At 39.3% G+C, this 24,704-nt stretch overlaps 2 protein-coding genes across 15 annotated transcripts in view; one reads left to right on the top strand and one right to left on the bottom strand.

Moving 5' to 3' along the window:
- IRAK4 (interleukin 1 receptor associated kinase 4) overlaps window positions 1-22,871 on the bottom strand; it is a 32,509-nt gene extending 9,638 nt beyond the window's left edge. The window contains exons 1-7 of one of the 8 annotated variants that reach the window (XM_074006654.1): window positions 22,822-22,871; window positions 13,218-13,387; window positions 10,382-10,448; window positions 10,121-10,266; window positions 9,124-9,303; window positions 8,409-8,569; window positions 7,458-7,522 (exon numbers count right to left, since the gene is read on the bottom strand). In XM_074006654.1, the coding sequence (XP_073862755.1) occupies window positions 7,458-7,522; window positions 8,409-8,569; window positions 9,124-9,241 (344 nt within the window). In that variant the 5' untranslated portion in view covers window positions 9,242-9,303; window positions 10,121-10,266; window positions 10,382-10,448; window positions 13,218-13,387; window positions 22,822-22,871. Of the gene's footprint in view, window positions 1-7,457; window positions 7,523-8,408; window positions 8,570-9,123; window positions 9,304-10,120; window positions 10,267-10,381; window positions 10,449-13,217; window positions 13,388-20,841; window positions 20,893-21,489 lie in introns of those variants that run through there. The other 7 variants (XM_005570616.5, XM_005570614.5, XM_005570613.5 and 4 more) reach the window with 7 other exon arrangements.
- Window positions 22,791-24,704, top strand: part of PUS7L (pseudouridine synthase 7 like) — a 40,586-nt gene continuing 38,672 nt past the window's right edge. For 6 of the 7 annotated variants that reach the window (XM_045365089.3, XM_065524059.2, XM_074006651.1 and 3 more), the window contains exon 1: window positions 22,791-23,107. The gene's annotated coding sequence lies outside the window, so the exon portion shown is untranslated. The remainder of the gene's footprint in view (window positions 23,108-24,704) is intronic. The other variant, XM_074006652.1, reaches the window with a different exon arrangement.

Here is a 24,704-nt window from a genome sequence, read left to right as displayed (position 1 = left end):
ACCTGGCCGGGAGGGTCCCACATCCACAGAGCCTCCCTCATTGCTAGCACAGCAGTCTGAGATCTAATTGCAGAGGTTGGGGGAGGGGCGCCCACCATTGCTGAGGCTTAAGTAGGTAAACAAAGCCGCTGGGAAGCTCGAACTGGGTGGAACCCACAGCAGCTCAAGGAGGCCTGCCCGTCTCTGTAGACTCCACCTCTGGGGACAGCGCACAGCTAAACAAAAAGTAGCAGAAAGCTCTGCAGATGCAAATGACCCTGTCTGACAGCTTTGAAGAGAGCAGTGGATCTCCCAACACGGAGGTTGAGATCTGAGAATGGACAGACTGCCTGCTCAAGTGGGTCCCTGACCTCTGAGTAGCCTAACTGGGAGACATCCCCCACTAGGTGCAGACCGACACCCCACACCTCACACGGTGGGGTACACCCTTGAGACGAAGCTTCCAGAGCAAGAATCAGACAGGATCACTCGCTATTCAGCAATATTCTATCTTCTGCAGCCCCGCTGCTGATACCCAGGCAAACACGGTCTGGAGTGGACCTCAAGCAATTTTCAACAGACCTACAGCTGAAAGTCCTGACTGTTAGAAGGAAAACTAACAAACAGAAAGGACACCCACGCCAAAACCCCATCAGTACGTCATCATCATCAAAGACCAAAGGCAGATAAAACCACAAAGATGGGGAAAAAGCAGGGCAGAAAAGCTGGAAATTCAAAAAATCAGAGTGCATCTCCCCCTCCAAAGGAACGCAGCTCATCACCAACAACAGATCAAAGCTGGACGGAGAATGACTTTGACGAGTTGAGAGAAGAAGGTTTCAGTCCATCAAACTTCTCAGAGCTAAAGGAGGAATTACGTACTCAGCGCAAAGAAACTAAAAATATTGAAAAAAGAGTGGATAACTAGAATAATCAATGCAGAGAAGGCCATAAATGAACTGACAGAGATAAAAACCATGACATGAGAAATACGTGACAAATGCACAAGCTTCAGTAACCGACTCGATCAACTGGAAGAAAGAGTATCAGAGATGGAAGATCAAATGAATGAAACGAAGCAAGAAGAGAAGTCTAAAGAAAAAAGAGGAAAAAGAAATGAACAAAGCCTTCAAGAAGTATGGGAGTATGTGAAAAGATCAAATTTACGTCTGATTGGGGTGCCTGAAAGTGAGGGGGAAAATGGAACCAAGTTGGAAAACACTCTGCAGGATATCATCCAGGAGAACTTCCCCAACCTAGTAAGGCAGGCCAACATTCAAATTCAGGAAATATAGAGAACGCCACAAAGATACTCCTCGAGAAGAGCAACTCCAAGACACATAATTGTCAGATTTACCAAAGTTGAAATGAAGGAAAAAATCTTAAGGGCAGCCAGAGAGAAAGGTCGGGTTACACACAAAGGGAAGCCCATCAGACTAACAGCAGATCTCTCAGCAGAAACTCTCCAAGCCAGAAGAGAGTGGGGGCCAATATTCAACTTTCTTAAAGAAAAGAATTTTAAACCCAGAATTTCATATCCAGCCAAACTAAGTTTCATAAGTGAAGGAGAAATAAAATCCTTTACAGATAAGCAAATGCTTAGAGACTTTGTCACCACTAGGCCTGCCTTACAAGAGACCCTCAAGGAAGCACTAAACATGGAAAGGAACAATCGGTACCAGCCATTGCAAAAACATGCCAAAATGTAAAGACCATCGATGCTAGGAAGAAACTGCATCAACTAACGAGCAAATTAACCAGCTAATATCACAATGACAGGATCAAGTTCACACATAACAATATTAACCTTAAATGTAAATGGACTAAATCGTCCAATTAAAAGACACAGACTGGCAAATTGGATAAAGAGTCCAGACCCATCAGTTTGCTGTATTCGGGAGACCCATCTCACATGCAGAGACACACATAGGCTCAAAATAAAGGGATGGAGGACGATCTACCAAGCAAATGGAGAACAAAAAAAAAACAGGGGTTGCAATCCTAGTCTCTGATAAAACAGACTTTAAACCATCAAAGATCAAAAGAGACAAAGAAGGCCATTATATAATGGTAAAGGGATCAATTCAACAGGAAGAGCTAACTATCCTAAATATATATGCACCCAATACAGGAGCACCCAGATTCATAAAGCAAGTCCTTAGAGACTGACAAAGAGACTTAGACTCCCATACTATAATGGGAGACTTCAACACCCCACTGTCAACATTACACAGATCAACGAGACAGAAAGTTAACAAGGATATCCAGGAATTGAACTCAACTCTGCCCTAAGCAGACCTAATAGACAACTACAGAACTCTCCACCCCAAATCAACAGAAGATACATTCTTCTCAGCACATCGTACTTATTCCAAAATTGACCACATAATTGGAAGTAAAGCACTCCTCAGCAAATATACAAGGACAGAAATTATAACAAACTGTCTCTCAGACCACAGTGCAATCAAACTAGAACTCAGGACTAAGAAACTCAATCAAAACCACTCAACTACATGGAAACTGAACAACCTGTTCCGGAATGACTACTGGGTACATAACGAAATGAAGGCAGAAATAAAGATGTACTTTGAAACCTATGAGAACAAAGATACAACATACCAGAATCTCTCGGACACATTTAAAGCAGTGTGGAGAGGGAAATTTATAGCACTAAATGCCCACAAGAGAAAGCTGGAAAGATCTAAAATTGACACCCTAACATCACAATTAAAAGAACTAGAGAAGCAAGAGCAAACACATTCAAAAGCTAGCAGAAGGCAAGAAATAACTAAGATCAGAGCAGAACTGAAGGAGATAGAGACACAAAAAACCCTCCAAAAAATCAATGAATCCAGGAGTTGGTTTTTTGAAATGATGAACAAAATTGATAGACCGCTAGCAAGACTAATAAAGAACGAAAGAGAGAAGAATCAAATAGACGCAATAAAAAATGATAAAGGGGATATCCCCACCAACCCCACAGAAATACAAACTACCATCAGAGAATACTATACACACCTCTACGCCAATAAACTAGAAAATCTAGAAGAAATGGACACAGGAAGGGGAACATTACACACCGGGGCCTATTATGGGGAGTGGGGAGGGGGGAGGTATGGCATTGGGAATTATAACTGATGTAAATGACGAGTTGATGGGTGCTGACGAGTTGATGGGTACAGCACACCAACATGGCACAAGTATACATATGTAACAAACCTGCACATATACCCTAGAACTTAAAGTATAAAAAAAAAAAAAAAAAAGAAGTAACATATCACTGCCTTCACTTAAATTCTAAATAGATCTAGTATGATATTTATGCCTGTAATAATTTATGCGTTAAATGTTTAACCCAACTTGATAGGCTAAAATGAAGAACTACTTAATAATTCTTTAAAGGTTAATAAAAGTAAAGACAACATGAACAAAAAAATAAAAAAAGAAGTAAAATCTATTTTCTTTTCTTTTTTTTTTTTTGAGACAGGGTCTAACTCTGTTGCCCAGGCTGCAGTGCAGTGGTGCAATCATAGCTCACTGTGGCCTCGACCATCTGGACTCAAGTAATCCTTCTGCCTCATCCTCCCAAGTAGCTTGGACTACTGGTACATACCACACTCAGGTACTTTTTAAACTTTTTTGTAGGGATGAAGTCTCACTGTGTGTTTCCCAGGCTGGTCTCAAACCACTGGCCTCAAGCAATCCTACCACCTTGGCCTCCTAAAGTATTGGGGTTACAGGCATGAGCCACTACACCTGGCCAAACCTTTCTATTTTATAGTAAAAGCTAAATAATTCAGATTATTGGAACTTGTGATAAGTTTGGTTAAGGACTAGGCTGATGTTCAATTTCTTTAGCCCAATATTCAATGATGGCACAAATAAGATTTCAAGAAGTCCATTGTATTTTTATGCTAATACTGTCAAGAATTTTCTAACAAACTCAAAGCACTGATTTACAGACATGATCTTGAATCACATCTAATTTACATGTTTTTGATCTTTAATCACACTGGATTATTTATAACCTAATTTGAGTGTTTTATATACTTGAGAATAATAAAACTAAAGAGACCTACGATATAATAAAGCGGCAGGCATCTGTGGTAAGATGAAAGAACACAGGGCTCAGAGTTATACATCCTAAATTTAAAGTCTCGCTCTGCCCCCTCCTGGATAGGTGACCTATGGCAAGTTAACAGCCTTACTGAGCCTCAGCTCCTTTATCAGCTAAACGCAGAAAATAGTACATAATAATGTAATACGGATGCTGAGACAATTAAATGAGAAAATGTAAACATGACAGCCTAGAAACATATCTAGCACATGATAAGTGTTTTATTATTTAAGTGCTTATTCATTTTGTTCATTCAAAACTATCCACAATTCTAGCAGTTCATTATATCAAATATGACTTCTTCTATTCTCATAAATATTTTAAGAAGCGCAAATTAAAGCAATAAGTGTTCCATTTTCCACCAAATTGGCATATTTTAAACATGAGTAATTAACATTTGCTGAGTTTATACTATATACAAGGCATTGTGGCAAGTGATTTACCTGCTTTATTTAATCCTCACAATAACTTAAGTAAGTACTATTATCCTGTTTTATAGATGAGAAAATTAACGAATAGAAAGTTAAGAAACTTGGCCAAGATCATTCTGCTAGTAAGGTCCAGAGATTGGCACTTACTAAATAATAGTAATAATAAGCTGGGCGTGGTGGCTCACGCCTGTAATCCCAGCACTTTGGGAGGCCGAAGTAGGTGGATCACGAGGTCAGGAGATCAACACCATCCTGGCTAACATGGTGAAACGCCGTCTCTACTAAAAATATAAAACGAAATTAGCTGGGTGTGGTGGCGAGTGCCTGTAGTCCCAGCTACTCAGGGGGCTGAGGCAGGAGAATGGTGTGAACCCGGGAGAGCCAGCTCGCAGTGAGCCGAGATTGCGCCACTGCATTCCAGCCTGGGCGACAGAGCGAGACTCCATCTCAAAAAAAAAAAAAAAAAAAAAAAAGGAATGATATTAAATGAAGATAGGGAACCAGTAAAGTTTGAAATTGTAACGCACTGCTGGTAGTAATATAAATTTATTTATTTATTTATTTATTTTGAGACGGAGTCTCGCTTTGTCGCCCAGGCTGGAGTGCAGTGGCATGAGCCGGCTCACCGCAACCTCCGCTTCCCAGGTTCACGCCATTCTCCTGCCTCAGCCTCCCGAATACCTGGGACTACAGGCGCCCGCCACCTCGCCTGGCTAGTTTTTTGCATTTTTAGTAGAGACGGGGTTTCACCGTGTTAGCCAGGATGGTCTCGATCTGGTGACCTCGTGATCCGCCCGCCTCGGCCTCCCAAAGTGCTGGGATTACAGGCGTGAGCCACCACGCCCAGCGCTGGTAGTAATATAAATTACTGAAACCTATCTCAAAAGCCATTTGAATGTTTGAATGTGTATTTAGAAAGTCTTTAAAAAGTTCATGCATTCCGACCCAGTAATTCTTTTTCTAGGACTTTACCCTAGATGATAAAGTAAGTATAACTGCATTTAAAGATTTATGTGCAAAGAACTTTAAAGAAGCTTTATTTTTAATACTGAAAATTAGAAACAAACATAGCTATGGTTAAATAAAATATGATTCTCACATATTCTAGAATGTTGTACAATAATTTAAAATGTTTTCAAATTATTTTTAATGACATGGGGAAATGCTACACACACATCATGAAGCAAGTATATAAAAATATTAGCAGTGGTTATCTCTGAGTGATGTATTTGAGAGATGGTTTGTATTATTAAGTTCCGGGACACATGTACAGAATGTGCAGGTTTGTTACATATGTAAACATGTGCCACGGTGGTTTGCTGCACCTATCAACCCATCACCTAGGTATTAAGCCCTGCATGCATATGGTTTTGTATATTTTAAAAATATTTTCCTGTATTTTCCAGATTATCTACTGTGAACAAGTTACTTTTAGAACTGCAGAGTAGGGGTAGAAGTGGAGAAAACAAAGACTAAAAACAAAAAGTTTGATTTTTTTTTCAGTGTGTATCATTTTTACCATGCATAAGTCAATTCTAGTGTATTCTTCCTACTTGAGGTTAAGTAACTATGATTGGTAATTTACAGCAGTGGGTTTAATGGGTATAATTTGGTAAATCCCATTAGGATTCAGATCAAAAGTTCAGGCTCTGCAATCAAACAGATCTGGATTTCAATCCCATCTCTAACACTTACTGGCTACGTGATCTTGGACAAGCTATTTAACGTTTCTAAATCTCAGTTAACAAACAAAATGGGCAGTTGTAATAGTTGTAAAGGTTAGATAGACAATGCACATAAGGTACATAGCACAATGTCTGGAATGTTGTACACACTCAAATATCAACCACTATTAATTACTATAATAATTAGAATACATTTCCTCCATTGTCCCTTCTACTTTTCCTGATGATGTCCAACAATTTTCCAGCACACAGGGTCAATGCTGAGAAGGCAGATAACATGACTCTAGTTGCTTTATAGGTGCTACTTTATATATAAAGTATATATATATCTTCAGATATATATGTGGATACTATGTGGAGCAGGGCTTCTCAACTTTAGTTTGTGAATCTCCCAAAATTGTATGTATGATTGTGTGTATATGTATATAACTACATTTTTCTAGGGGTAGGGTCCATAGCATTCAACAGATTTTTAAATTTTAAGAACTACTATGTAGAATGATGTTTATTTAAAGTATATCTGCCTTCAGCTAACAGCACATAGAGTAAATGCTTATCTTTGCAGATAACATGACTCTAGTTGCTGTATAGATGCTACTTTATATATTCTGTAGATAGTTTTTTTAAGTATCTCTACAATTGATCTCTCATGAATTCTGGAAGTAGAAAACATGATAATGAAGGACATGATAGTAAAATTCCACGTAACCTTGTTGTGACTTAAAATAATGACTGCGGTCAAGCGCAGTGGCTCCTGCCTGTAATCCCAGCACTTGGGGAGGCTGAGGCAGGCAGATCATGAGGTCGAGATCAAGACCATCCTGGCTAACACGGTGAAACCCCACCTCTACTAAAAATACAAGAAAAATTAGCCAGGCATGATGGCACACACCTGAAGTCCCAGCTACTCGGGAGGCTGAGGCAGGAGAATCGCTTGAACCTGGGAGGCAGAGGTTGCAGTGAGCCGAGATGGTGCCACTGCACTCCAGCTTGGGTGACACAGTGAGACTCCATCTCAAAATAAATAAATAAATAAAAATGACTGCTATTTAATCTCCAGGCATATGAGTATATGTAATCATAGAATTATGGAGCCAAAAGTACTTTCAATTTCTCTAAACACTTAATTTTAATTTCATATATGTGCAAACATCACTAGTTCATGGCATACTCTAGAGTGAACCAGGTTCCTTACTCCTTGTCTTTTTCCTTTCCACTACACCGCACTGCCAAATTAAGACTTACTTTGCCATTACTTTTATTTCTTGATCAAACTGCTGTTTCAGTTCTTCAGTAGTAATGTCAACCATCTGAAAAAATAAAATATACAGTGTAATACTGCACAATTCTAAGGTTCCTAATGCTCAGAGGGATCAAGAGATCAGCTGGCTCATCTCCCTTTCTTTAAAACAATAAGGTATTATTCTCCCAATTCTACAGAACAACTGAGATCTAGAAATACTAGCGATTTGCTCAAGGTCCATGGCTGGTTAGTGGAATGAAAAATATATATAAATTTCACTGAGTTGTGGAAACAAAATGAAATAGCATGAAATTTCACTACACAAAAAATTTGAAAAAATATTCTAGGAAACAGAAAACATACGCAATTTTAGTGCAAAATGGAAAACAAAACCTACAAAAGCCCTGCAATGTATATGACAAAGAGTGACTATCTTTATCACATACATATGCATTCTATTGATATTTTTAGGCTCTAACAAAAGGTTTAGAATATAACTAGTCAATAAGTAAAAGGTGAACACTCCAGTAGAAATGGCAACAAAGGACACGGATAAAAAAAATTTTAATGTTTTTTCTTAATGTATACTTCATAAACTTTATTTTTAAATGGGAAAAGTAATGCAAACATGGTTTTTTTTTTAAAAATAGTTTTCCTGGTTTCTTACCATTTTAATCTTGATTACATATGAGGCACTATGTGGAGCAGGGCTTCTCAACTTTAGTTTGTGGATCTTCCAAAATTGTATGTATGATTGTGTGTATATGTACATAACTACATTTTTCTAGGGGTAGGGTCCATAGCATTCAACAGATTTTTAAATTTTAAGAACTACTATGTAGAATGATGTTTATTTAAAGAAAATACATACTGAAATAATGTATTTCCTAAAGATTAACTTTATTATAGAGCACACTATGAAGCAACTCTTTATTCCTGAAAATATAACTTACTGCTGCAAGCTTCTTTACTGCCACAGTTGCATTATTTACGTAGCCTTTATATACAACTCCAAATCCTCCCTCTCCCATTTTATTACCACCAACAGAAATGGGTCGTTCATCAAAGTTATTTGTGACATTCTTCAATTCATAAAATGAAAAACTGTGAAAACCTATAATGTCAAAATAAGAAAAACATGCTTAAATTTTAAAAATACGTTTTAATAATTCTAATATTTTCTCATTTGAAGATTTCACATGTATGTAAATATTTATGATTTTGAATTAGACAAGACGGGAGAATATAAAACCATTTCTAAAATACAAATTATAAGTTTTTCTTGAGAATTCTGTTTGGTGATCCTACCCTCTGAACACTGTAGTCACCCACCCAAAATTCTAGTCACACATTTGAGTGGGTCTAGTCTACCTACCCAAAACTCTAGTCACATATTTTATTTTAAAAAGTGACCCTTCCAAGTTATGTAAATATTTACTTATTTTTTTTTTATAGCTTCTCTGGTTGTTTGCATGTCCTATTGCCTCTAATCACTGATTAACACAAAGAAGATGGTTCTTAATATATCAGGAGGAAAAAACTCACAAAAGAGCTATTGCCAGTGTGCCTGTGATTGCTGCACAAACAAAAGAACAAAAGCTTTCTTTTAAAGCACTGCTAGTCTTAATGACAAATCCACTAGTAGAAAGCACTGAAAATGTTACTTACGTGTATCACTAACTTCTAAACTTTTATTTTCTGGACTTGAGGAGTCAAGTGGCATATAGCTTTGTTCAAGATTCTGCAGAGGTGTCATCAATGTCCTGTCTTTGTCATAGAAAGGCATCTGTTTTTGTTGAACTGTTACAGCTTCTTTAGAAGGTAGTGTATTAGTTTTGGGAACAGCATCTAACAAATGAAGTAAGACACAAGTGGTTTTTCAGTAATAAGAAGTGGTTGTGAAAAAGTTAAACTGAAACTTGGTTCATTTAATATCATTCCAGTTTCTACAGGTTGGTCTCATATTCTCACAGCACACACAAGAAGCTACCTAGTAAGAATCTGTAAGTTATAATGAATATGGGTAAAGAGAGTAAGGCAGTGTTTTCAAACAGTAATCCATGAGCCACCTATATCAGAGGCACTGAAGCACTTGTTTAAGAATATAGACCTTAAACCCAATTCCAGAATTCTGAATACATAGATTTGGAACAGACCCTAGGAATCTACATGTTTAACCAGAACCTAAGTGATTCTTATGCATGATAAAGGTTCAGAACCACTAGTGTGAAAGGCATCAAAGGAAGAAAAGAAAGGTTATAAGGAAGGCAACTAGACACTAACACATCAGAATACAATTTTTTAAAATTATGATCATAGAATCTCATCAGGGTAGAAGTTGAAGATGAAAAAAAGCAAGAACTCAAAAGAATAATTACTTTCTTACAGCCTAAGCCAGATGTGTGAAGTCTTTCCTTCTAAACTTCCTATTGGCACAAAACTATCTGACTCTTACAAAGCTTCTATCACCTTAGTAGCAGGGTCCACAGTGTCCTTTGTCGGTGCTGCTTTTTAAAGAGTTGAGGAGTGCTGAAAGAAAGAAAGGGACTCTCAAATGTAAACTTCATCTACCAGGAGGAAAAAGTAAGAGTAAGAAGAAACATTTCTATTTTGGCCATTTGTCTTTCCACCCTAATTGTGGACACCCTGGTCACAATCAGTTTACCTGGGAGCAAAAGACTCGCAGGAGCAAAAAATTCATTTTGGATCAAAAGATCCACAAGATCACCAACTGTGCAATTTGTGGTGCCCCAGTCAAACAGTAATTCAGAAGTGGGACTTTTTCCAGTTTGAAGTAATGCTTCAAATCTCCTTAAAAGTAAGTAACAAAGAAACAAAATTAGTCTATTGTCTTAGTTCATTTTGTACTGCAATAATAGAATACCACAGACAGGGTAATTTATAAACAATAGTTAATTTGGCTCACGGTTCTGGAGGCTGGGAAGTCCAAGATCGAGAGGCTGCATCTGGTTAGGGCCTTCTTGCTACATCATCTCATGGTGGAAGGGCAGAAGGGCAAAGAGCATGCACACGTGCATGGGAGAGAGAAAGAAAAGAGAAAGAGAGAGAGAGAGAAGGAAAAATAGGGCCTAACTTACCTTTTTATCAGAAACCCACTCCCAAGATAACTAACCCACTCCTGCCATGACAACATTAATCCACTCATAAGGGCAGAGCCCTCATGACCAGCTGCCCTTTAAAGGTCCCACCTCTCAACCCTTTTGCAATGGGTATATTAAGTTTCTAACACATGAACTTTTGGGGACACATTCAAACAATAGCATTTATAAACTGAGGTCATATGAAAACAGGTGTTGATCTCCCCTGCCCGTTTTGCCTACAGCGTCTCCTATAACATTAAAGAAATGGGACAACAAGAGAACCAGCAAGAATTACAAAGAGACAGAAAAAATAGGAGGAAAAAAGATGCCAAAGATGATGATAATAATCTACTGGGTACTTACGGGGTATTTACTTAGTGGTTTACAGGATGTACACACATGAGCATGTTCAAAGATATTATGATTATCATACGAATTTACTAGTGAAAAAGCGAGGCTTGGAGAGGTAGAGTAACAAGCCCATAGCCACACAGCCAATATGATGTATCCAAGTTGAGGTCCAAATTCAGATCTCATTTGACATAAGAGTGTATTCTCAATCTACTTAGTTATATTACTTCCCACATAACTTAAGACTCTGATAGCTATATAATTTTTAATAAATCTGCCTGCTTAATGAAAGAAACAGAATACACAAAAACTTAGGAAATTATTCCTTCAATCTTAACTGTAATTCAATTAAATTGAAAAAAAATCACAAAGTCGGCTTTCATCCCATTTCTTTCCATTCCATTTCTTTAAAATTAAAAATTAGTTTTGAAAAGTTAACATTTAAAAATTTAACCAATATTGTTTTTTTCTTTTTCCTCTAAAGATTTTAAAAAATTTCAAACTTACAGAAAAGTTGAAAAAATGATAGAATGAACAACCATTCACCTAGATTCACCAATTGAATAACTGATAAAATTGTGCCATATCTGGGCTCTTGTGCATGCTCTCTTTCAATCTATGTCTGTGGGAGTGTATTTTAGAATATGGGCCAGATGTCATAGAATGAGTCTAACAGCCTAGATGTATCTGACTACTTTCTCATGATTAAATTCCGATGAAACATTTTGGTAGAAATACTACATAGGTATAATGTGCCCTTCCCATTGTATCACATCTAGGGGTACATATTGGCATTTTGTACCATTATTATTGGTGCTAAAATTTGATCACATGGTAAAGGAAGTGTACTTCAGATTTCCTCATTAAAAATGTACCCTTCCCTTTCATACTTCACAAGTAATTTGTGTACAATACTTTTTATCTATCGATTGAAGGAGTCTTGCTCTGTCACTCAGGCTGGAGTGCAGTGGCATGATCATGGCTCACTGCAGCCTTCACTTCCTGGGCTCAGGTGATCCTCCCACCTCAACCTCCCAAGTAGCCGGGACTACAGGCGTGCACTACCACGCCCAGCTAATTTTTTGTAGAGATGGGATTTTACCATGTTGCCCAGGCTGGTCTTGAACTCCTGGGCTCAAGCAATCTGCCCACCTCGGCCTCCTCAAGTGTTAGGATGACAGGCATGAGCCACTGTGCCCAGCCTATAATACTTTAAAATCTTGTGCATATCCTGCTCATATGCATGAGAACAATCACCTTTCACCTTATGCTTTTTAGGTTCAGTGATGAGCTTGCAAGAATCAGTTACTCATTGGTGGTTACAAATAGGTATTTTTCTCATTCTACCATTCTTTTCACAATTATTTGCAGGTATTCTGTAAAGAAGAGCTTTTTCTGTCACAGGAGTGAGTCTTGAAAAAAGGAAAAAAAAAAAAAAAAAAGAAGAGCTTTATCTTCCTGCCACCACTGCCCCAATTATCTTCCATAAGTTTTTAACAGTAATATTAAAAAATTATCTTTAAACATTGGCTTAACACAGTTTAAACTTAAGCTTCTTTCAAGTACTTTAACATGTTCGCTTTTCTTATGAGAAACATTTCCTGCAAGGGAGCTAAGGCTATTAGGTTCTTTCCGAGGTTAATGCTGAAAATAACAAAGAGTCTTCTTTTCCTTTTGCTACCAAAGAAACATTTTGACATAGGTTTTAAATGCAATGACTGACAAAAATAAAATCTGCATGCATATTTTACACTAAATCGAGCAGAGATGAGTAAAGAGGAAAAATTGAAATTATCTGATGATAGCACTGAGAAATCCTGGCTAAGATTTAAGAATTCTGTTCACAGAAGTGTACACTTGTAAGCAACAACTTTAAAATGTCAAATTGAAAAACTCCCAAAATACACTGTTAGAGTGCATTAGAGATTTACACACTTTGAAGTTTAAGCTCTAGATTTTTACTAGACATTCTTATAACATTCTTATTTTCCTTCAATCTGGAAATGAGAGGTGTGAGGCAGACTGAACTTCACTTGGCTTGCCAAACTGGGAACCACAGCAAAGGTGGGAATATTGATTCTAACTCAAAAAGCTTATTTGAGAGATCACAATATTAGCCCTATTGACATATGGGAGAAAGAAGACAAAATTGCAAAAGGAACAACCAAAAAGAGGTTACTTACTACCAATGTGTCCTCCACAGTATAGAGGTTTACTTTCTAAACTGCCACATTAGACAGTACTTATACCAATTAATCATTCCATATTGTGATGTAAGAATTTACAAATACAAAGAATTTTATCTGTTACCTTATGTGAAACTGATTGTATCTATCATCACCAGATGGTTTTTTAATAGCTACAGCTAACTTCTTCCATCCTTCTTGAGGATCAATAAAATCTGACAGCTTCCTAATCAGTCCAACATTGAGGCAGCGCACATATGTTGATGGTGTTATGGGTTTGTTCATCTTCTATTCCTAAAATATGGAAAAATCTCATTAAAATTTTATAGTACTTTTAGAGATGACATCTGTAAGCTTCTACATCACACTTTGCTATATGATATGAAATGCCAGCAACTGATTATACCATAATAAAGAAACATTCCAAAGTCAAGTCACTGATACCCTAAGATGAAACTAAAATTGTAATTCATTTGTCCAATTATCCTCTAGGTTTCCTTCCTTTTTCCACCTATTAATAGCAATAAAAAGCGGGGGACTTTTTTCTGACATTGATATTTTCCAAGTATAATTTATAGAAAGGGGCAATACACTTACCAGAGCAATTCTTTTTAGCAGTAATATCAATAAACTATCAGAATTAGCATATTCAGAAATCAAATCTATTAATAAAAACCTTTACCTTTCAATTTAATATATGTTGCTCAATCAGTACTCATTTACGATTAAAAATTTATGCAACGTTCTTTGGTAGAAGAAAAAGAAAGTACTGAAATGATTTGTGTAGCATTAACAGATAGGGTCCACCCACCCACTGTTCACATAGCTTGCTCTTCCTTGACCTCTGCACATTTTTTGAGTCCATGAGATCTGCCTGACCACAGTGCATTTGCTACTACGCCAAAACCTGTGTTTCACCACTTCAGCCACTCTCTAGACAGAATCTTTATTTCTGCAGTCCCCCTTTTCTTCTGCTACTCCACACTGGAGAGCTGCAGCTAGGGATAAATCTAACAATTTTACTTGTACACCAGAGTTGCTGATGTGAATACAAATTTATGGTAACCCCCTTTCCACATTAATGGCCTAACACTGCCATTAATCCTTCCACTTGTCTCCTCTCATTGTCCTTAGTGACTATTTCATATCTTTGCTTCTTTCTATGTGGATTTTATTTGTTCTGCATGTACCTCATTCTCAATAGGAAATGATCTTTCCTTCCAATTAAGACAAATAGACTCAGATGTTCTTATGTCACTTATTTTTGCTTCCCTATATATATTTTTAAAATACAATTTTAGAGTAAATAATGTGTTCATATGGAACAACATTCTAAAACTATCAAAAAGAGTAAAAAGCGAAAAGTTTCTCTGTATCATAGGCTTCTATATTAGTATTCACTTCCTCTCTTTGGACTTCTTTGACCACATCTAAATAGGTCTAGTTGCCCTTCACCTAATTATCTTTCATCATTGCACAATGTATTTGTAATCATATATTTATTTGTTTACTGTCTCCCATATTAGATTTTAAGATCCATGAGTTCAGGACCATGCTAATTTTATTCATGAATATATACCTAGTGACGTGCACACTGTAGATAATGGTGTTGTTCAGTATTTATTTTAGGAACAACTAAATTATTTCCCAGTACGGTTTTATCATCTCTATTTTACAAAGGTGGTAAGTGAAAGATCCAGGACTTACACTTATGTCTGACTCCAAAATCCATGCCATACAACTCTGCTTTTATAACACAATGCATTGTTCATGTCATTCTCCTTTTCAGAAAGACTATTCCTTTCCTTTCATTCATGAATACATTCAGCAAATATTTATGTCAGTCTTTGTACTAACAAATGGGAGCACAGAGAAGAGAAAATCTTTGTTTCCAAGCTGTTCAGTATACCATGGGATACAAACAGTGACAGGGAGTGATAAAAGCTGCAAGAGTGTTATGGGGCCCAGAAAAAGGGCATCAAGCAGAGGCAGTCTGGAGAGGGATATCAAGACAGATTTGCCTGGAGTGGGAGGTTGGAAGGATGAATGAAAGGGAATGAGAATAAGCCCAGAAGAAAATTCCAGGCAGAGGGAATAGCATGGGAAAAGGTGGGAGCACGTGTGTCTCAGGCAAAGAGCTTGCTATGGCTGCACCATAGGATGCCTGTGATTAAGTGAGAAGAGATGAGGGTGGAAAGGTAGCAGGGCCAGATCACCATGTACCTCACATGCTAAGACAAAGAGTTTGAACTTATAAACTAAAAGTTACAGGAGAGCCACTTCAGGATTTTTAGGAGGGATGTTAAATAATCTTACATGGTTAAGTGGATTCCTCTGGATAAAAATTAAAGGGTTGTATATTGAGGCAAGAAAATTAGTTTGAAAACTTCTGCAATAATCCAGGTGAGCAGAAATGAGAGCTTGGAAAAAGTATAGGGTATGGGAATGGAGAAGTAAAACATGAAAACATTTAGGAGGCCAAATCAAAACAATTTCACTAGAGATGAGCAATTACAAGAAAGGGAGATAGAACAAAGATGGTTTTTTTTGTTTGTTTGCTTTTGTTTTTTTTTTTTTTTTTTTTTTTTTTTTGACTCATGTTAAATGTGAAATATCTACCTTTGGCACCATCTAGGGGCCTTCATACCAAGTACTTATATATGCTGTATGGAGCTTAGGAGAGAGGTTTCAGCAAAGAATGCTCACTATGTAAGTATTCTCATATATAAGGGGTTTTCAAAAAGTTCATGGAAAATGCATATCATGCAAAAACCATGCATGGATTTCAAATTTTTTTTTGCAAAACATATTTCCAAAATAAACTCACACTAACTTATCATTCATGTCTAAATAGGATCTAGTTTGAGGCACTAAGAAGAATAAGACAGTTTGAAAAGAACCTCTACCACAGCAACATGAATTCTGCTAAAAGTGAAGCAAGAACAAACACCACATTTATATGGAGGTTGGTTGGAAGAATGGTGAAATCACTGATGCTTTATTGATGGGGACGATGCCCCCAAGAAAACCAGCAGCATACAAATCAGTAACTCATATTAAGGGATGAGATGATGTTGAAGATGAAGCCTGCTGCAGCAGACCATCCACATCAATTTTTGAGGAAAACATTCACCTGGTTCGTGCCCTAAATGAAGAGTACCTATAATTAACAGCAGAACCAACAGCGAACACCATAGACAACTAATTCAGCCTATACAATTCTGACTGAAAATAAAAGTTGAGCAAATTTTCCACTTGATGGCTGCCCAAACTGTTGCACCCAGATCAGCTGCAGATGACAGCAGAGCTTTCCATGGAAATTTTAAACAAGTGGGATCAAGATCCTAAAGCATTTCCTCAAAAAATTGTAACAGGAGATGAAACGTGACTTTACGAGTATGATCTTAAAGCACAAAGCAATGGCTCCCCCAGAATGGCAGCGGTCCAATCAAAGCAAATGCAGACAGTCAAAAGCAAGGGCATGACCGCAGCTTTTAGGGATGCTCAAGGTATTTTTGCTTGTTGACTTTCTGGAGGTAAAAAGAATGGTAACATCTGCTTATTAGAGAGTGTTTTCGAGAAACAGTAGCTTTTCTAAATGTTTCTAAACTAAAGCTTTTCTGCTAAAGCTTTAGTCAAATGTTTAGCAGAAAAACGCCTAGGAAAGCTTCTCCATCACAACAATGCCCCTCCTCTTTTCTTTCATCAAACAAGGGCAATTCTGTGAGTATCAACTGGAAATCATCAGGCATCCACTTTACAGTCCTGATTTGTCTCCTTCTGACTTCTTTTTGTTTCCTAATCTTGAAAACTCTTCATAGGGCACCCATTTTTCTTCAGTTAATAATGCAAAAAGGCTTTATTGACATGGTTAAATTCCCAGGACTCTCAGTTCTTTAGGGATGGCCCAAATGGCTGGTGTTATCACTTACAAAAGTGCCTTGAACTTCATGGAGCTTACGTTCAGAAATAAAGTTTACAGTTTTTTGTTTTTTGAGTCTCGCTCTGTCATCCAGGTTATAGTGCAGTGATGCAATCTTTGCTTACTGCAACCTCTGCCTCCCAGGTTTAAGTGATTCTCCTGCCTCAGCCTCCCAAGTAGCTGGGATTACAGGTATGCACCACAACACCCAGCTAATTTTTGTATTTTTGGTAGAGATGGGGTTTCGCCATGTTGGCCAGGCTGGTCTTGAACTCCTGACCTCAGGTGATCTGCCCACCTTGGCCTCCCAAAGTGCTGGGATTACAGGGATGAGCCATAGCGCTGAGTCAAAGTTTACATTTTTTATCTTTTAATTCAATTTTTCCACAAACTTTTTGAAATGCCCTCATACAAATTAAGAGCATATACATATATACGGTTGAAACAACAATAAAATGAAGTTGCCTATTAGGAATGCTTAGAATGGAAAGGAATGATGTGAAAGAAGAATTTTAAAAAATACTGCTTAGTCATGAAGGCAAGAAAAAAAAACAGGACAGTGGCATACCAGAGACTTCTAGAAAAGGCGGCAGGTTGGTACAAAAGACTCAGAGAGGTCAAATAGACACTGATGGAGATGTTAGACTCTGAAATCAGAAGGCCATTGGTGACTTGGGAACAGCTATAGTGAAAAAGTGAGTGAATGGCAAAAACAGATTTTCCAAGAAGTCTCATTATGAAGGGAAGGAGAAAGAGAGAGGAGTGTGAGCAGAGGGAAAACAAGGGTGGAGGGGTAGGGAGAGAGAGGGAGAGAGCACGCAAGAGAATAGCAGTTTTCAAATTTGGTCTCAGGACCTTTTACCCTCTTAAAAACGACTGTAGACCCCAAAGGGCTTTTGTTTATGTTGGTTATATCTACCAATATTTACCAGATTAAATTGATGCTGAGAAATTTAAAAATTACTTATTAATTCATTTAAAATAATCATAAATATACATGTTAGCATATATATCTTAATAAAAATAACTACCTTTTCCTCAAAAACAGAAGAGTAACATTGTTTTAAGGTTTTGCTAATCTCTTCAATATTTAACTCAATAGAAGAGAGCCAAATTCTTATATCTGCTTCTGCACTCAACCCACTGCAGTATATTGTTTTGGTTGATGTATACGAAGAAAATCCAGCTTCACACAGACATATAGTTACAAAGAAAGGTGTATTTTAATAGCCTTTTCACAAACTAGTAGATATTTCTCTTTGATACTACACTAAAATTTGAAAGAAATAACTTCCTAAAGGTAAGCTGCAATGTGGAATCCGAAGCTGTATAAATTAACTTGGAACATTAAAATCCATTGCACTCTGAATGAATCTTTTAACTATACATGATTTTGACCTTATAAATCTCCTGAAAGAGCATTAGGGACTCCAACCAGACTTTGACAACTGTTGGTGTTAAGGGTTTAAGACTTAAGTTGTTTGGCAATACAAATGGGATAATGAATAGCATACAGGTGAAGAAATCAGCCTTGAATAGAGAGAAGTCTCTTTTGAATCTAGAAAGAAGGACGCAGAGGTTTAAATACAGATATATTTGAAGGGAGAAGAGTTCCCACATAGTGTTATTTTTTTCTGTGAAACAGGAAGTGAAGTCGTCTAGGGCCAGGTAAAAGAATAGCCCATGTACCTTAAAGGCCCCCTGGTAAATGCCTATTATTCCTTCAAGCCCAATTCAAAAGGCACTGTTAGCTTCCCCTGATTGTCATCTCTTTTGCTCCAAAATGTCACCTAGTCATTCTTCTGTTCTAATAATTATTATGTTTTACTGTTTACGTATCTGCTTTCTCTGTTAGATGGGTGCTCTCCTGGCTGGGACCCAACCAAATTCACCTCAGCAACGACTCACGACATTTGTGTTGAATGAAAGGCTGAGGATTTTTAAATTTTAATTAAGAAATTGTATCTAGGTTACCTATAGACTCTGCAGTTGCTCTCTTCAAGTTATTTTTCCTTATTAAGATTTCTCTCTACTGTAAGGTACAACATGATTGACAAAGCTAGAAAAGATAGAACTGCTTAGTAGTCTTATAAATTAGAGCTAAATACAAGGAACTGAGGAAAAAACCCAGACTATCTAAAGGCCAGGGATAAATTTGGTAGCTTTCCTGCACCCAGGCTTCCAGCAGAGGTGATGAGTGTAGGGATACTAGGAAAAAGGCCTTCTGCCAACTCTTCCACACATGTGCCCAGAAGTTCAAAATCCCAGAAATTAAAATTTTACTTTAAATGTACATTCATATACCACTCCCAACCACATACTTACAAGAACATAAGCCAAAATATTAACAGTGGTTATCCCTTGGTGATGACTTTTATGATAGTTTTGTTTTCGTTTTGCTTTTCTGAATTTTCAATAATGAAAACACACTGTGCAAAAAAACTTTAAAAGTGTCATCTCTTTCAAACTGTTCAAGATTTACCTTAGTACACTTAGGATTAATACAGGAGGCTTTGCTTACAAATAAATAATTAAATACCTTCATGACTGTTTCGTCTTACCACTAACTCTCATAGTAAAGAAAACCCATTCATATTTGCAAATAAGACAACTCAGACAAGTATAAAAGGTGGGGTGGTGATTGAGAAATATATTAAAATCAGCACCTGCTTATGGAATCCAATGCCTTCCCAAACAAAGTACTGTGCCCAAAACAGGAGGGCAAAAGATTCTTGTCAAATGTGTTAATAAAGTTTTAAGACTGCTTCATTAGCACTTTGATCAGAGGAAAAGATTGTGCAGCGGTGGAGGGAAGATGAACTTTGAGGTTGCACAGGCCTAAGTTCTAACCAAAGCCAACTGTGACCAGAGTTAGTAATTATATTTCTCTGGACCTTGCTTTTCTTTATCTGAAAAACAGAGATAGTAATATCTAAGAATTGCTGTAAGAATTAAAATCAACACATGCAAAGGGCCAAATCTTGTCACATAATAGGTGGTCAAAAAAAAAAAAAAAGGAGCAATTATTATTTTCCGGCAGAAATTATTCTTATATAACTTTTTTTTTTTTAAAGATATGTGCACAGTTGTATTTAGGTTCAATTTCCAGAACACTAATGAGGAGCTACTGAAAGGGTACAAATAACAAGTCTGAGAAAATAACTAAGCTTTTGAGATGGTGGCAGTCTTTTTTTTTTTTTTTTTTTTTTGAGATGGAGTCTCGCTCTGTCACCCAGGCTGGAGTGCGGTGGCGCCATCTCGGCTCACTGCAAGCTCTACCTCCCGGGTTCACACCATTCTCCTGCCTCAGCCTCCCGAGTAGCTGGGACTACAGGCGCCCGCCACCTCGCCCGGCTAGTTTTTGGTATTTTTTAGTAGAGACGGGGTTTCACCGCGTTAGCCAGGATGGTCTCGATCTCCTGACCTTGTGATCCGCCTGTCTCAGCCTCCCAAAATGCTGGGATTACAGGCTAGAGCCACCACGCCCAGCCCTGGTAGTCTTATTTGATCAACCATGGTACTTTTAATATATTTATATCCTTTCTAAAATACACTATTTACTTCCATATATTCTTAGCAAAATATGCTGTATAACCATTAATCTTTATTTTTAGATACTTTAACATCATCATTATGAACAAAAGCTGGTGAGGCCTTCCAGAGCTATTAAATTAGATAGGGCTGCCTATTACAAACTGGGATATGTGCTGGTGTACCATAAATTAAAGATAACACATCTTTCTTGAACATTGATCCAACACAACAGTAAGTAATTGAAAATGCTTTGCATATATTTAAGAAACAAAATATAATACCACTGACTCACCAAATATTTACTGAGTGTCTACTATGTGCTAGATACTGCTCCAGGCCCCTGGAGATGAAGCACTAGGAAAATTAGAGAAAACACAAACAAACAAACAAAAACCTGAACTCATGGAGTTTATATTCTAATGGAGGAAGGCAGGCAATAAGCAAATAAATAAACTCTATAGTATGTTAGATGGTGCCAAGTGAAATGAAAGAACAAAACGAAACAGAGAAAGGGTTGCAATTATAAATAGGGTAGTCAGAGGAAGCCTCAATAAGAAGGTGTCATTTGATTAAAGGTCAAAAAGAAGGAGAAAGCCAGCCACTGGACTATCTGGGAAAAGTTTGCGGACAAAACGCAAACGTAAATGCAAAGGTTGGAAATGGGCCCACTGGGCAACAGCAAGGACATGGTGAGACTGCATAGGAGGGAACAGGCAAGTAGCAGATGAGGTTAGAAAGGTAAAGGGGCCAGGTCTCCAAGGGCCTTAGAGTTTTTGCATTGACTTTGTTTATCCCCTGGGTGAGATGTAGAGGCTGGAAGTTTTGAGAAAAGAAAGACATGCTCTATACTCATGTCTTAGAAGGATACCGGGGCTGCTGGGAGTAAAGGATGTTGGAGTATGGACAGAGAAGCAAGAAAGAGGCATCTAGGAGAGCCTACCAATAAGCCAGGTGGGAGGGGCTGGAGGCTGGGACGAGGGTGGTAGCAGACCAAGTGCATAAGTCCTAGGATTCCGAGGTGGAGCCAATAGAAAGCTATGTGCTGATGTGGAGAGTGAGAAGACAGCACCAAGGTTTTTGGCGTAACCAAGTTTCCCGATATTTACTGAGATGGAGAAAGCTGAGGAAGGAGCATGTTCGGCCTGGAATATCAGAAGCTCAGTTTGGAGACGTAGGAGGCAAACTTCAAACGAACGCTTTGCACGAAAACAGAAGAAATTTGAACTTCCTGATAGCCCTCTTCAAGGACCACTCCAAGAAAGGGAAAAGGCAGATTTTAATATCCTGTGCTTACAAGGGACCTTGGGCAGTTACGTTTTTGAAGCACTAATAGCGCCGTTTCTTTCCATTCTAAATGCTCAAAGTGCTTTCTCGCTTTCCCAGGGTTTGCTTTTTTTTTTTTTTTTTTTTTTTTTCTTTTTTCTTTTGAGACGTCGTCTCCCTCTGTTGCCTAGGGTGGAGTGTAGTGGTGCGATCTTGGCTCACTGCAAGCTCCGCCTCCCGGGTTCAAGCGATTCTCCTGCCTCAGCCCCTGGAGTAGCTGGGATTACGGGCGCCCGCCACCATGTCAGCTAATTTTTGTATCTTAGTAGAGACGGGGTTTCACCATGTTGGCTAGGCTGGTCTCGAACTCCTGACCTCAAGTGATCCGCCCGCCTCGGCCTCCCAAAGTGCTGGGATTACAGGCATGAGCCACCGCACCTGGACAGGGTTTGCTTTTATCCCTTTGTCTCTCTCTGGCTTCCAAGCTGACAGGTACACTTTTTCCCCTATCTGCGAATGTACTCATCTGATCCCATAAGCCCCCTCTACTTTCTAATTCCCTGGAAGCTTGGAGGCCGGAGAAACAAGCGAATTACAATCGTGTGGAGGCTCCGCGAGCTGTCGGAGCCACAGGCATCTGTCAGGTGCTGGCCTGACTTCCTGGTTCTGGGGAAGATTCTTCATTTCGCAATCGGGCTCACAGAACCCAGGGCCTGGGAGGTGAGAAACTTGAGGTCCGACTGCGCCCCAGAAGAGCTGAGTGACGTCCCTCCAAGCCTCAGGCTCTTTCTCAGGGCCGACGAACTTCTTGATTCCCGGGGACCTACCCAAGTCTTTCTTCTGGAGTAAGCTCTGTCCACGGAACCCACTTCCTCTCTAACTTTTCTCACGGATGATAGAGATTTCCGTTCCGCAACCTACCACAGCAACCCTGAGGCAGAGGTGCCAAGACCTGGAAGCGGACCTCGGACGACCTTTGACCGAGGCATGAAGGCGGGGAATGCCTTACCTGCCCGGGCGCGGGCTGCTGAAGCCGGCGACAGAAGAACCAGCCGAACTAGGAAGCGCCGCGGAGGGGCGGGGCCAACCCGGCAGGCCCCTCCCCACTTCCCCGATGGCTTCATCTTGCCGCCTTCAGGCGGCTCCACAAAGTGAGAAACTCCGTGTCTTGCGTAGGGCGCGTCTTTACGTGGGCGCCTGCCCCTTTAATTACGCCCCTGTCGGAGGCTGAAACGCTGAAGGCTTCCGGGCATGCGCACAGCGTTGTGCAAATGAACGCTTTCCACTGAACCGAGGTAGATCGGGTCGAGCTTCTTGCGCGATGGTGGGCTTGTATGCGGGGGGGTGACGAGATTGGCATGGAACGATCCATACCCTTTGCCCCCAAAGAAGGGTGACGTGGGCTAGTGTCGCGCCTTTGGACAGGCAGAGTTAGGGGAGGGAGAAGAAACAGGTAGAGTGGCTGGCCTTGTCGGGGACACTTTTGGACGTGCTGGAGGGCAGCGACGCCCTAGTTCTGCGAAGTTAAGTAGCTTCTGCAGGACTGGGTTCAGTATCTCTAATACCTTCTCAGGATCCCTCTTCAGCCAACGAATTCCTCACACACACGCGCCAAGCAAACTACTCCCCTCCGCCCCCCCCCCCCCCGCCCCCGGCACCCCGCTCCACACTGTCATGAGCAGTCTCTGTTGAATGGGAACACTGCACCTTCAGGCTTAACGCCATGTGGGCTCCTTTGCTGCCCTCCAGTTCGGTTCCACTCTTTTACCAGAATGCTGGAATTACATTCTCCCCAAGTTTCCCTACCTGTTTCACTTGCTTAGAATGTCTATCTTTCTCCATTTTTCTAGGAGAAAGAAAAGATCATTATTCTTTCAGAGCCAATCCCTACAGCTATGTTCTTGACCACGCTGTTTTGTTTTTCAACTCCTCTAACTGTTACTCCGTCAGATACATCCTGCTCATTTCCATCAGAATCATCTTACTAAAGCCTGTTTTGGGATTGTGTCCCTTTTCTATTCAAACACTCACAGCCATCCATTGACCACCCAATAGATTCTAAGTCCTTGTCAGGGCATTCAACATCTTCCATAATCTGGTATGAACTCAGCTGCATTTCCAGCACAGTACTCTCCCTGCCTCCCCATCCCCACTGCTCTGTATCTGGACTGTTTGTTTTTCTCTCACACGTTGCATGTTTTGTTTGTACATTACTTGTGAGGTCACTGCCTCATTTCTATCTCTTGAACTATTGGAGGACTTAGATGGCCACTTCTTGCATTATGCCTCTCCTAATTATCTTCCACTTCACTCCTACAGCACTTATTTTGTACTAGCTTTTTCATTTATTTAACAATAGTATTTATTGCAGACCTACCATGTGCTTGACACTGTTCAAAATATGGGATCATCAGTAGTAAATAAGGCAGACAAGCTTACTCCTCACGTGGAACTAACATTCTCTTTGGAGGAGATAGACAATAAATAATAAAGAAAAACTTTACCTAGAACTGCTATGCAGAAAATTAAATAGGGTTTTGTGAAAGAGAATCACTTGCTGGGCGCGGTGGCTCACGCCGGTAATCCCAGCACTTTGGGAGGCAGAGGCGGGTGGATCACAAGGTCAGGAGTTTGGGACCAGCCTGGCCAATATGGTGAAAACCCGTCTCTACTAAAAAAATACAAAAATTAGCCAGGCGTGGTGGCGCGTCCCTGTAGTCCCAGCTACTCCGGAGGCTGAGACAGGAGAATCGCTTGAATTCGGGAGGCAGAGGTTGCAGTGAGCCGAGATCGCGCCACTGCACTCCAGTCCGGTGACAGAGTGAGACTTTGTGTCAAAAAAAAAATCACTTGCAGGTTCCTGTAGATTATTGGCCAGGAAAAACTTCTCTG

This window comes from Macaca fascicularis, chromosome 11 (assembly GCF_037993035.2).
Source record: "Macaca fascicularis isolate 582-1 chromosome 11, T2T-MFA8v1.1".
NCBI lineage: Eukaryota > Metazoa > Chordata > Mammalia > Primates > Cercopithecidae > Macaca > Macaca fascicularis.
The sequence above is the reverse complement of the archived record's forward strand: the minus strand, read 5'-3'. Positions and strand labels throughout refer to the sequence as shown.